Consider the following 14,202-nt stretch of genomic DNA (forward strand, 5'->3'; position numbering starts at 1 on the left):
TTTCCCCCCTCACCCTTAACCTATGTCCTCTGGTTTTTTTCTTCCCTTGCCTCAGTGGAAAAAGCCTGCTTGCATTCACTCTATCTATACCCATCATAATTTTATATACCTCTATCAAATCTCTCCTCATTCTTCTACACTCCAGGGAATAAAGCCCTAACCTATTCAACCTTTCTCTGTAACTGAGTTTCTCAAGTCCCGGCAACATCCTTGTAAACCTTCTCTGCACTCTTTCAACCTTATTTATATCCTTCCTGTAATTTGGTAACCAAAACTGAACACAATACTCCAGATTCGGCCTCACCAATGCCTTATACAACCTGATCATAACATTCCAGCTCTTATACTCAATACTTTGATTACTAAAGGCCAATGTTCCAAAAGCTCTCTTTACGACCCTATCTACCTGTGACGCCACTTTTAGGGAATTTTGTATCTGTATTCCCAGATCTCTCTGTTCTACTGCACTCCTCAGTGCCTTACCATTAACCCTGTATGTTCTACCTTGGTTTGTCCTTCCAACGTGCAATACCTCACCCTTGTGTGTATTAAACTCCATCTGCCATTTTTCAGCCCATTTTTCCAGCTGGTCCAAGTCCCTCTGCAGGCTCTGAAAACCTTCCTCACTGTCTACTACACCTCCAACCTTTGTATCATCAGCAAATTTGCTGATCCAATTTACCATATTATCATCTAGATCATTGATATAGATGACAAATAACAGTGGACCCAGCACTGATCCCTGTGGCACACCACTAGTCACAGGTCTCCACTCGGAGAAGCAATTCTCTACTACCACTCTTTGGCTTCTTCCATCGAGCCAATGTCTAATCCAATTTACCACCTTTGCATGTATACCTAGCAACTGAATTTTCCTAACTAACCTCCCATGTGGACCTTGTCAAAGGCCTTACTGAAGTCCATGTAGACAATATCTACTGCCTTCCCTTCATCCACTTTCCTGGTAACCTCCTCGAAAAACTCCAATAGATTGTTCAAACATGACCTACCACGTACAAAGCCATGTTGACGCTCCCTAATAAGTCCCTGTCTATCCAAATGCTTGTGGATTCTGTCTCTTAGTATTCCCTCCAATAACTTACCTACTACCGACATTAAACTTACCAGCCTATAATTTCCCGGATTACTTTTCGATGCTTTTTTAAACAACGGAACAACATGAGCCACTCTCCAATCCTCCGGCACCTCACCTGTAGACAGCGATATTTTAAATATTTCTGCCAGGGCCCCTGCAATTTCAACACTAGTCTCCTTCAAGGTCCGAGGGAACACTCTGTCAGGTCCCGGGGATTTATCCACTTTAATTTTCCTCAAGACAGCAAGCACCTCCTCCTTTTCAATCTGTACAGTTTCCATGATCTCACTGCTTGATTCCCTCAATTCCATAGACTTCATGCCAGTTTCCTTAGAATGAGGCCACTTGGGCTATCAAATCTTAACCATATAACCATACGACAATTACAGCACGGAAACAGGCCATCTCGGCCCTTCTAGTCCATGCCGAACTCTTACTCTCACCTAGTCCCACTAACCTGCTCTCAGCCCATAACCCTCCATTCCTTTCCTGTCCATATATCTATCCAATTTAACTTTAAATGACAACATCGATTCTCCAACATCTTCTCCACTATTCCAATATGACTGCGTTTTTATTCCTCTCAGGCCCCTTCTCTTGTCTTTTTCCCTGTAACTAATACAGAGCCTATCAATCTCCGATTCAAATATACCCAGAGACTCGGCCTCTAAAGCCATCTGTGGCAATGAATTCCACACATTCACCATCCTCCAGCTAAAGAAATCTGTCCTCATCTCTATACTTTCATTCACAAAATCCTCAATCAATAAATTAGCACCTGCAAGAAGTCTGCAATTTTCGGTAGAGGATGATAAGTGATAATTAATATTCACTTCACTCTCAGTCCACAACAGAGAGCCATATCAGAATCAGGTTTACTATCACTTGCATCCATCATGAAATCTGTTTTTTTGAGGCAGCAATACAGTGCAACACATAAAATTACTACAGTATTGTGCAAAAGGAAGCATGATAAACTGTTGCATGTACAAATGTATATAAGAACTACTTAAAATAGAAGCAAATAATTACATGTTACACTGGAAAGAAAATAACAATTAAACAGATGATTCTAAGAGTTAAAGAGTCTGATCCAACAGTTGAGTCAACGGCGACTTAAATATTGAATGCCAAGGGTAGGAGGTTACAGACTCTCTTGCTGGAAATGGTTACTGCTTGGGATTAGAGTGATGCTACTTCCCTTCAATCATTTGCTTCTTAAAACAACCTGCACAACCCTAATCACTACAGTCACCTCTTTGGTCACCACGCATTAAAATGGGCATTTATTATTCTTTCTTGCAAAAATTGTCTATAATACATGTTTGTTCTATTTTTTCCCTGGGAAGCTGCTTATATGATGATGTGTCCATGTAATGTTGCTGCCAGTAAGATTGTCATTCCACATTCCACATGTACTTGTGCATATGGTAATAAACTTAAAAGTTAACTTGAAAGTCCATCAGACCCAAAGGCATAGGAGCAAAATTAGACCATTCTGTTCATCAAGTCTGCTCCACCATTCTATCATGGCTTTAAGAATTCTTTAAGAAAATCTTTAGGAAATATTTAAGAAAATGCAAATATGTACCGTTGGAGCTTTAACAAGGCAAGATCACTCTGGGGATGAAGAAAATAATCTTCCACATCTCTTATTTGTCTTGATTGTTCCCTGGCACTCTCTTTGTGTATTCCAAGGTAGATTTTGAGAGTTGAAGGTCTATAAAACCTGAAATGATAGAAGTAGCTATCAATATCTTGTCTCTGTCTTTTAAACAGAAAAAAAGTATTTATTTACATTTCCTCTTTAACACAGTAATACGTCCTATGGTATTTTAATTAGCAAAGTTAATGAATTATTAGGAGCATAGCTCAGAAAATGAGGTTGGAGTATCTCAAGTGAGGGGAGAGAATTAGTGTGAAGTTTTGGGAAAGAGTCTGTAAATGACTTATTTCCAACCAGCTTTTGTGGAATCCATGAACAGAAAACCTTACGAAAAGTGGTGGATATAGCCCAGTCCATCACAGGAGGTGCTTATGGAGTACAAGAAAGAAAATAGGAGAGGAAAAAGAAGGCATGAGGTTGCTTTAGCAGACAAGGTGGAGGAGTACCCTCAGGGATTCTATACTTTATACTTTATTGTCGCCAAACAATTGGTACTAGAATGTATAATCATCACAGCGATGTTTGATTCTGCGCTTCCCACTCCCTGGATTACAAATATTAAATATTAAAAATATTAAAAATAGTTAAAATTAGTAAATATTAAAATTTTAAATTATAAATCATAAATAGAAAGTAGAAAAATGGGAAGTAAGGTAGTGCAAAAAAACCGAGAGGCAGGTCCGGATATTTGGAGGGTATGGACCAGATCCGGGTTAGGATCCATTCAGCAGTCTTATCACAGTTGGAAAGAAGCTGTTCCCAAATCTGGCCATACGAGTCTTCAAGCTCCTGAGCCTTCTCCCGGAGGGAAGAGGGACGAAAAGTGTGTTGGTTGGGTGGGTCGTGTCCTTGATTATCCTGGCAGCACTGCTCCGACAGCGTGCGGTGTAAAGTGAGTCCACGGACGGAAGATTGGTTTGTGTGAGGTGCTGCGCCGTGTTCACGATCTTCTGCAGCTTCTTTCGGTCTTGGACAGGACAACTTCCATACCAGGTTGTGATGCACCCTAGAAGAATGCTTTCTACAGTGCACCTATAAAAATTAGTGAGGGTTTTAGGGGACAGGCCAAATTTCTTTAGTTTTCTCAGGAAGTAAAGGCGCTGGTGGGCCTTCTTGGCAGTGAACTCTGCTTGGTTGGACCAAGTCAGGTCATTTGTGATATTGACCCCGAGGAACTTAAAGCTTTTGACCTATTCCACTTGTGCACCACCGATGTAAATTGGGTCGTGCGGTCCGCTACTCCTTCTGAAGTCAACAACCAATTCCTTCGTCTTGCTGACGTTGAGGGACAGATTATTGTCTTCGCACCATGCCACCAGGTTCTTAATTTCCTCTCTGTACTCAAACTCATTATTACCCGAGATACGGCCTACAATTGTTGTGTCATCAGCAAACTTATATATTGAGTTTGATGGAAACTTGGCTACACAATCATGGGTGTACAGTGAGTACAGCAGGGGGCTGAGCACACAGCCTTGTGGGGCACAGGTGCTCAGAGTGATTGTAGAGGAGAGCTTGTCCCCTATTTTTACAGCCTGGGTCCTGTCTGTGAGGAAGTTGAAGATCCAGCTGCAGATCTGTGTGCTAAGGCCCAGGTTCCAGAGCTTAGGAATCAGTTTATTTTTAATGATGGTATTAAAGGCAGAGCTGTAGTCAATGAAAAGGAGCCTTATGTATGTGTCTTTATTCTCCAGGTGTTCTAAGGAGGAACGTAGGACAGAGAGATGGCATCTGCCGTTGACCTGTTGCTCCCGTAGGCGAATTGCAAAGCGTCAAGGTTGACGGTCGGCTGTGGTTGATGTGTGCCATAACCAATCTCTCGAAGCACTTCATAGCAATTGATGTCAGAGCCACAGGTCGATAGTCATTCAGGCATGCCACCTTGCTCTTCTTCGGCACTGGGATTATCGTTGCCTTCTTAAGGCATGAGGGGATCTTAGACTGAAGCAAGGAGCAGTTGAAGATGTCAGCAAACACTCCAGCTAGCTCGCTTGCACAGGCCTGGAGACCCATCCTGGGACACTATCTGGGTCCATCGCCTTCCTTGGATTTATCTTCAGGAAGGCCCTTCTAATGTCCTCCTCGGTGACAATGAATCTTGGTGTCACCAGGTCCGGTTCATCCGGAGGGAGCAGGATGCTCCTCTCCTGTTTGAATCTTGCGTAGAATACTTTAAGTTCGTCAGGAAGAGAAGTGCCAATGTTATTGATATTCCCAGCCTTTTCTTTGCGCCCAGTGATCTCATTTAGACCCTGCCATAGTCTACTGGCAACCCTTTAGTTAGCCTGGGATTCCAACTTGGCTCAATATTGCCTCTTGGCGTCGTTAATGGCTTTCCGGAGTTCACGCCTGGATTCCGTGTAGCGACTGGTATCACTGGACCTAAAAGTCGCAGCTCTAGCCTTTAAAAGGGACTTGACCTCATAATTCATCCAAGGTTTCCGGTTAGGAAATACCCGGATCGTCTTGGAAGACACACAGTCCTCCGTGCATTTCCAAATAAAGTCTGTGACAGCTGAGACATAGTCATTGAGGTTAGCTGCAGAGTCCTTGAATACTAACCAGTCCACTGATTCAAAGCGGTCACGGAGGACCTCATCCGTTTCCTCCGTCCAACGCGACACTACTTTTGACCTCCAGCTTCAGTTTGTGTTTGTAAACCGGGTGGAGGAGTATGGTCTGATGGTCCGATTTTCTGAAGTGAGGTCGTGGGACGGAGCGGTAGGCATCCTTGACTGCTGTGTAGCAGTGGTCAAGTATATGTGGGCCTCTAGTGGGGCAGGAGACATGTTGGTATAACTTTGGCAGCGCCTTTCTGAGGTTGGCCTGGTTAAAGTCCCCGGCTGTAATGAGCAAAGCCTCCGGATACCTGGTCTCAAGTTCACTGATGTTGGCATACAGTATGTTCAGAGCACACTCCACGTCCACCGGGGGGGAATGTAGACCGCTGTCAGTACGATTGAGGTGAATTCCCGTGGCAGATAGTAGGGACGATACTTCACCAACAGGTGTTCCAGGTCTGGGCTGCAGGATATTGTCAGTGTCACAGTGTCCGAGCACCATGCAATGTTGATCAGTAGGCAGACACCACCCCCCCTCGTCTTGCCCGAAGATGCCGTGCAGTCCATCCGATGGATCGAAAATCCCTCCAGTCGGATGGCACAGTCAAGGGTGGCAGGGGAGAGCCAGATCTCGGTGAAACAGAATACACAGCAGTTCTGCATCTCCCTGCAGTAGGTGAGTCTCCCCTTAAGATCATCTGCCTTGATCTCTATGGCTTGCACATTAGCTAGTAGGATGGTGGGCATAGGGACCCTGAAGCCCCTCAGCTTCAATCTGACCAGCAGCCCAGCTCTTTTCCCACGCTTCCTCGGTAAGAAGTGCATCTTTCCAGGTCTCCGTTGATGCAGTGTGTTGTTGTCAGCTCTTTGAGATAGGTTGATGCGTCCCGTGGGAATCGATCGGTGGGTCGCGTCGTCGTGCGTGCCGGGTCGGGCCGAGTAACGGGGGAGGCTCCGCTGTCACTTCCAGCTGCCGGGGGCCTGGGCTGTCAATTGGGTTGGGCCCCAAAGCCGACATTTATTCCTGGATGGCCGGGCTCCTGGCTGAAACAAGTCCTTAAGTTGAATCACGGTTGTGGAGGCCTCCGCTTTAGCTGAGCCTCGGGCTCGATTTCTGAGGTCAGCGGCGGAGGCCTCACTTCCGGCAGCTGTGGATGGCCACCAACGGGGCTTTACGGTGGTCACTCTGGGGAAGTGTCTGGGGCACACTGAGGTCTCCGCCGTCACTTCTATATGGTCGTCTGCTCCAGAGAGGTGCTGGTCGGAACAGGCTGTGTCTCCAAGCACTCCGGCACAGTAGCAGACCGCGGGTCTCTGGGAACGTGGTGAGCCTCGCTTGTCGGGTCCAGGTGCGCTCTGGAGTTTAAGCAGCAGTTCTGGCACGGTGGTCTCCAGCTGGGTCAGTAGCTTCGCCAGGGTGTTATTGATCTTGATCTTGCTAGGTTGGAGGTTTAGAAGGGTTTCTCGGGTATAGGATAGTGGAGAGGGCAGTTTGCTCGGGAGAGCACGCGCGAAGTCGCCAGTTACCGGCGCCATTTTTAACAGATAAATATATTAAGAGACATATTAAGAGCAAAATTAGACTCTGGAAGACCAGAATGGTAATCTAAACATCGAGCCAAAGAGGTGGGGGAGGCCTTAAATACATTTTTTTTCAAAACCACCTCAACATCATGGATTTCATACAGATTTCATAGGAGGAGGTTGTTTGCTATCTTGAGACAAAATTAGGGTGGACAAATCCCCAGGGCCTGACAAGGTGGTCCCTCAGGTCCTTTGGGAGGCCAGTGCAGAAATTACCGGGGTCCTAGGAGAGATATTTAAATCATCCTTAGCGACAGGTGAAGTGCTGTAGGACAGGGGTCTCCAACCTTTTTTGCACCGCGGACCGCTTTAATATTGACAATACTCTTGCGGACCGGCCAACCGGGGGGGGTGGGGTGTTCAAGTAGGGTTAAACTCACCTCAACACGTCTTTTAGTTAGGGTTGCCAACTTTCTCACTCCTAAATAAGGGACAAAGGTAGCAGTCAAGTCCCGGGACACTTTACCCCAGAAAAGGCTACCATGACCATGAAGCCTTGTGCGGGCACCTGTGTGCGCATGTGCGTACGTGCCAATTTTTTTCACCAACAAATCGGTTTTGCAGCGGGGTCTGGACCAGCTGGAAAATGGCAGGTGGAGTAGGAAATATATGAGAGAGGAGTTTGTGGCATGCTTCACTCCCTCCACTGCTCATGCAGACCTTTTATGTGCTCCCAGTGCATGGCCTCAAAGTCCTCAACACCCTTCTTCTCCACTTGGGTCTCTACTTCCTTACGAGCTTGAGGAAGATTTGGCATGCCTTCAAACACTGTAACAAACTTCTACCAATGCACTGCAGAAGATATCCTGACTGGCTGCATCATGGCCTGGTACAACATTTTCAATGTACAGGAACGCAAGAGGCTGTGGAGAATTTTGGCTACAGCCCAGTCCATCATGGGCACAGCCCCGCCCCCACCCCCACCACCACCATTGACACCATTGACAGGAGGTTCTGCCTCGAGAAAGCAGCTTCTACCATCTAGGATTCGCCACCATATGGGGCATGCCATTTTCTCACAGCTACCATTAGGGTCGGAGATACAGAAGCTTGTGGTTCTGCTCCAGGAGCAACTACTTACCATGAGTTTGATGAACTGGCCTACACCACCCTAACCCCGCCATGGCAATGGAACACGATGGACCATCTATTGCACTACGTAGAATTTGTTTTTGACTGTGCCTTTTTTTTGCATGGTCTTTTTTCAATCTATGGAAGAAATTTATGTACAATCGATATTTTGTATGTTGTCTGAGATGACAGAGTTTACAAGAACGAGGAGGAATCTCTTTGGCCAGAAAATGGTGAATCTGTGGAATTCTTTGCCACAGATGCTGTGGAATCCAAGTCATTAGGTATATTTAAAGCTGAGGCTGATAGGTTCTTGATTAGTAAAGGCATTAAAGGTTATGGGGAGAAGGAAGGAGAATGGAATTGAGAGGGATAATAAGTCAGCCATAATGGAATGGTGGAGCAGCCTCAATGGGCTGAATAGCCTCATTCTGCTCCTATGTCTTATAGCCTTATTGTCTGTACCTATGTTCCCGTGACGCCACTGCAATTAAGTTTTACATTATAACTGTACCTCATGTTAACCTGACGACTTGGATTCCCCAAAGATCATTGGGATGTTGCCTTTCTTCAAGGAATTTTGAGCTCATCTTTGAACTTCTGTCATTGGTGTTCTTTTACTAGGACAGAGTTTGGAATAGAACATTTGTTTTGGAAGTTTGGTGTTGGGCATACCAGTGACCTTAGCTACTCTTAGTAGGGCCTCATTACTACGGATACTGGGAGAGGGCACTGACAGTAGTTTGCTTAACCTCCTTGCACATGTTCCAAGACAATGTTGATGTTTTTTTCAAGTTCCTTGAGGTGTGATAGAACATAGAAAATAGAACAGTGAAGACAGTAGAGACCCTTTAGCCCACAATGCTGAGCTGACACTCCATCCTATTCCAAGATCAATCTAAAGTTTCCCTCTCAACATAGCTCTCCATCAACGTGTCTATTAAATGGCACTGCTGTACTTGCCTCTATCACCACCCCTAGCAGTGCTTCCCATGCACCTACCACTCTGTGTAACACGCCTGCCTCTGATATCCTCCCCCTATACTTTGCTCCCAACACCTTCAAGTTATCAGAATCAGAATCAAAATTAGGTTTAATATCACTGGCATATGTCATGAAATTTGTTGTTATGTGGCAGCAGTACATTGCAAAACATAATAAAATCTGTGAATTACAGTAAGTAGATTGGCCTTGTGCGTGGTAGGTCATGTTTGATCAATCTATTGGAGTTTTTCGAGGAGCTTACCAGGTAAGTGGATAAAAGGAAGGCAGTGGATGTTGTCTACATGGACTTCGGTAAGGCCTTTGACAAGTCCCACATGGGAGGTTAGTTAGGAAGATTCAGTCGCTAGGTATACATGGACAGGTAGTAAATTGGATTAGACATTGGCTCGATGGAAGAAGCTAGAGAGTGGTAGTGGAGGATTGCTTCTCAGAGTGGAGGCCTGTGACTAGTGATGTGCCACAGGGATCAGTGCTGGGTCCTTTGTTATTTGTCATCTATATCAATGATCTGGATGATAATATGGTAAATTGGATCAGCAAATTTGCTGATGATACAAAGATTGGAGGTGTAGTGGACAGTGAGGAAGGTTTTCAAAGTTTCCAGAGGGATTTGGACCAGCTGGAAAAATGGGCTGAAAAATGGCAGACAGAGTTTAATACAGAAAAGTGTGCTGTATTGCACTTTGGAAGGACAAACCAAGGTAGAACATACAAGGTAAATGGTACGGCACTGAGGAGTGCATTAGAACAGAGGGATCTGGGAATATAGATACAAAATTCCCTAAAAGTGGCGTCACAGGTAGAGAGGGTTGTAAAGAGAGCTTTTGGTACATTGGCCTTTGTAAATCAAAGTATTGAGTATAAGAGTTGGAATGTGATGTTGAGGTTGTATAGGGCATTGGCGAGGCCGAATTTGGAGTATTGTGTACAGTTTTGGTCACCAGATTACAGGAAGGATATTAATAAGGTTGAAAGAGTGCAGAGAAGGTTTACAAGGATGTTGCCGGGACTTGAGAAACTCAGTTACAGAGAAAGGTTGAATAGGTTGGGACTTTATTCCCTGGAGCGTAGAAGAATGAGGGGAGATTTGATAGAGGTATATAAAATTATGATGGGTATAGATAGAGTGAATGCAAGCAGGCTTTTTCCACTGAGGCAAGGGGAGAAAAAAACCAGAGGACATGGGTTTAGGGTGAGGGGGGAAAAGTTTAAAGGGAACATTAGCGGGGGGCTTCTTCACACAGAGAGTGGTGGGAGTATGGAATGAGCTGCCAGATGAAGTGGTAAATGCGGGCTCATTTTTAACCATTTAAGAAAAACTTGGATGAGAGGTGTATGGTGGGATATGGTCCAGGTGCAAGTCAGTGGGACTAGGCAGAAAGATGGTTCTAGATATTATAAGTATAAAATAAATAAGTAGTGCAAAGGAGTAGTGTTCATGGGTTCAATGTCTATTCAGAAATCTGACAGCAGAGGGGAAGAAGCTGTTCCTGAATCATTGAGTGTGTGCCTTCAGGCTCCTGTATTGGACCAATGGGAAGAGAGCATATTCTGGGTGATGAGGTTCTTCAATGATGGATGCTGCCTTTTTGGGGTATCACCTCTTGAAGGCATCCTTGTTGCTGGGGAGGATGGTGTCCATGATGAAGTTGGCTGAATTTACAACATTCTGCAGCTTTTTCCAATCCTGTGATAATGTCCCCTCTGTACCACACAGTGATGCAGCCAGTTAGAATACTCTTAACAGTATATTTGCGAGTGTGTTTCTTCAAATATAGCCACTGTCATGCCATCTTTGTAACTGCATCAATATGTTGGACCCAGGATAGATCCTCAGACATGTTGACACCCTGGAACTTGAAACTGCTCACCCTTTCCACTGCTGATCCCTTGATGAGGACAGATGTGTGTTTCCTTGATTTCTTCTTCCTGAAGTCTACAATCAGTTCCTTGGTCTTACGTTGAGTACAAGGTTGTTGTTGCAACACCACTCAAACAGCTGATCTAGCCCAATCCTATATGCCTGCTTGTCACCATCTGAATTTCTGCCAATCGTTGCGTTGTTGCCAAATTTATAGATGGTGTTTTAGCTGTGCCTAGCCACACAATTGTGGGTGTAGAGAGAGTAGAGCAGTGGGCTAAAGCATGCATTCTTGAGGTGCACCAGTGTTGTTTGTCAGTGAGAAGGAGATGTTATTTCCCATCCGCAAAGACTGGGTTTGGTCAAGGATCCAGTTGCAGAGTGAGTTACAGAGGCCTAGGTTTTTGATTAATACTGCACTTATGATGGTGTTGAATGCTGTGTGCTGTAATCAATGAACAGCAGAATGGCATACCGTAGGTCTGGGTATTGTCCAGATGATCCGCGGCTGCGTAGAGAACCAGGGAAATTACATCTGCCATATGTGTGTTGGAGGTGATGTTCAAGGTTGCAGTGAAAATGACTGACAAGCATTAGAGCAAAGTTACAGCCTTGATTGCCATTGGAGGTTGGCCTTCCTATGTTGGCTAATATTATAGCTTGCATTCTTACAGTATAGCAGAAATGGGCTCTACAGCCCATCGAGTCTACCTGATCATCAACCACCCATTTACACTACCCCCAAATTTCTTTCACCCCACATTCCTATCACTGCCCTCCCAGATTCTACCCCTCACCGGGGCAATTTACAGTGGCCAATTAACCCACTAACCTACATGGCTTTGGGATGTGGGAGGAAACTGCAGCAAAGCTATGTGGCCACAAGAGAGGAGTGCAAACTCCACACAGACAGTGCCTGAGGATAGGACTGAACCCAAGTCTCTAGGTGCTGTGAGGCAGAAGTTCAACTAAATTATGCCACTAATGCATTGTAGAATGTTTACAGTAAAGAAGAACATTCAGCCCATCAGCTCTATCTCTCTCTGCCAGAGTGTTTCTCTGCTTCCATCTGTTTGATGGTGGTGTATAATTTTATTTTGTATTTTTCTTGTAGTTGAACTCTCCTATGCTTGGTTTTATTGTTTTCTATCATCACCCACATACACAAGGTTGTTCACAGAATTTTCCAGTAATCCCAGTGCAGTTGCCTTTGTATTCTGCTGGAGAGTTCTTGGTTTCAGTGGTGAGTGAATCTAGCTATCTTATTGGTTAACTGTTATCAGTGGAATTTTACGTTATCTCTGGTCTGGTATGAGGAGACCACATTCCTTTTTAGTCTTTCTCTTCCCTTTGTCTCTTGCCATGCTTCTTCTCCCCTCTTCCTTTTTGCTCTTGTAACACTTAATAAAATGATCATAAGCAACAAGTTGGCTGCCTCTCTCAGGATCCAACTCACCCCTTGGCCCTTTATCCACTGCCTTGAAATTTTACTTCACCCTGTGTTAAAGGGGGAAGAAGCTTAGCTTCAGTGAGGGAGCTGCAGGGACAACTAACCGTCAACGGTGGAGTGATTAAATCAGGGATCAGATAGAGAGAAGTGGAACAATCTCAGAGGGTATCAGGCCAGAAGAGGTATCAGAACTAAGGAAGATACCAGTTAACCAATAAGATAACTAAGGGAGAATGAGATGTCACTGGACCGACAGCCAACAGAAACAATTCTGTATATAACCTTTAAACTTTCCGATCATCTGATGCAATACGTCACATCCTTACCCGTTAATGCAGTGTTTAGCTGTGAGGACCCATTCGGGATCAATAAGACTTCCTCCACAGAAATGCAAACCAGTGCTGCAATAAACATGGGCATTATGACATTGGTTGATTGAAAATTTGTAGTGATTCACAAAATAAGCCATTCATAAAAGAAATATGAAAGTAAATAAACTTAAGGATTCTCCTCACCTCTATCTTCTTTCAACAGCTACAATAGAAACATAGAGTCATGCAACATGGAACCAGATCCTCCTGGCCCAACTCTTCCATGCCAACTGTGTTGCTCAGCAAGTCAGTCTCATCCGCCCACTTTAGGCCTATAATCCTCTAAACCTCTCCTATCCGTGTACATACAGAGACAGCTTTTAAATGTTGCTGATATGCAACATTACTGGCAGCTCATTCAAAATTTGTACCACCCTCTGCATGAAGGAGCTGCCTGTGATGTCCTTCTTAAATCTCTCATCTCTCATCTTAAACCTGTGCCCACACAAAATGCTGGAGGAACTCAACAGGTCAGGCTGCATCTATAGAAATGAATAAACAGTCGGCATTTTGGCACAAGACCCTTCCTCAGGACTGGAAAGGAAGGAGGAAGACACTAGATTAAAAAGGTGGGAGGTGGGGAAGGAGGATAGCTAGAAGATGATAGGTGAAGCCAAGTGGGTGGGAAAGGTAAAGGGCTGGAGAAGCAGGAATCTGAAAGGAGAGGAGAGTGGACCCTGGGAGAAAGGGAAGAAGGACTGTCACCAGGAGGAGGTGATAGGCAGGTGAGGAGAAGACGTAAGAGGCCAGGGAGGGGATAGAAGTTCCAACATATTGATACAGGGCCTTCTCTTCTGCCATGATGAGGCTACTCTCAGGGAGGAGAAGCAACATCTTATATTGGGCCTAGGAAACCTCCAACCTGATGGCATGAACATCCATTTCTCCCTCCAGTAATTGTTTTCCCTATTTTTGTTTCTCCATCCCCCCTCCCCTCTTCTGCTATGCCCCACTCTGGCCTCTTACCTCTTCAGCTTACCTGCCTATCTCTTCCCTCACTGTCCCTCCTTCCCCCCCTTTCTCCCATGGTCCACTCTCTCCTGTCAGATTTTGCTTCTCCAGCCCTTTACCTTTCCTACCCACCTGGATTCACCTATCACCTTCTAGTTATCCTCCTTCCCCTCCCACCATGTTTTTATTCTGGCGACTTCCCCCTTCCTTTCCAGTCCTGAAGAAGGATCTTGACCTGAAACATCGACATTGCCTGACCTGCTGAGTTCTTCCAGCACTTTATGTGTGTCAGCATCTGCAGAATCTCCTGTGTTTGAACCTATGCTCTCTTGTTCATAGCACTACTTTCACCCTGCTACGTCCCTTATGAGCTGATATGCCTCTATCGGGTCACCTCTCAAACTCCATCGTTGCACTGAATAAAGTCATGGTTTACACAATCTCCTCAAGGAACACAGGCCCTCAAGTCCTGGCAACATCCCAGCACTCTTTTTTAGTTTAATAACATCTTTCCTATAACAGGGTGACCAATACTCTGAGTGTGGCCTCATCAATATCTTACATGACTCTAATATAATGTCCTGAC

The 14,202-nt window shown here is 45.0% G+C and overlaps 1 protein-coding gene across 3 annotated transcripts in view; it reads right to left on the reverse strand.

The window, feature by feature from the left end:
- Nucleotides 1-14,202, reverse strand: part of plg (plasminogen) — a 110,196-nt gene that overhangs the window by 36,536 nt on the left and 59,458 nt on the right. For all 3 annotated transcript variants that reach the window (XM_063056610.1, XM_063056609.1, XM_063056611.1), the window contains 2 exons: nt 12,621-12,695; nt 2,688-2,825 (listed from right to left, as the gene is read on the reverse strand). In XM_063056610.1, the coding sequence (XP_062912680.1) occupies nt 2,688-2,825; nt 12,621-12,695 (213 nt within the window). The remainder of the gene's footprint in view (nt 1-2,687; nt 2,826-12,620; nt 12,696-14,202) is intronic.

This window comes from Mobula hypostoma, chromosome 8 (genome assembly GCF_963921235.1).
Source record: "Mobula hypostoma chromosome 8, sMobHyp1.1, whole genome shotgun sequence".
NCBI classification, from domain to species: domain Eukaryota; kingdom Metazoa; phylum Chordata; class Chondrichthyes; order Myliobatiformes; family Myliobatidae; genus Mobula; species Mobula hypostoma.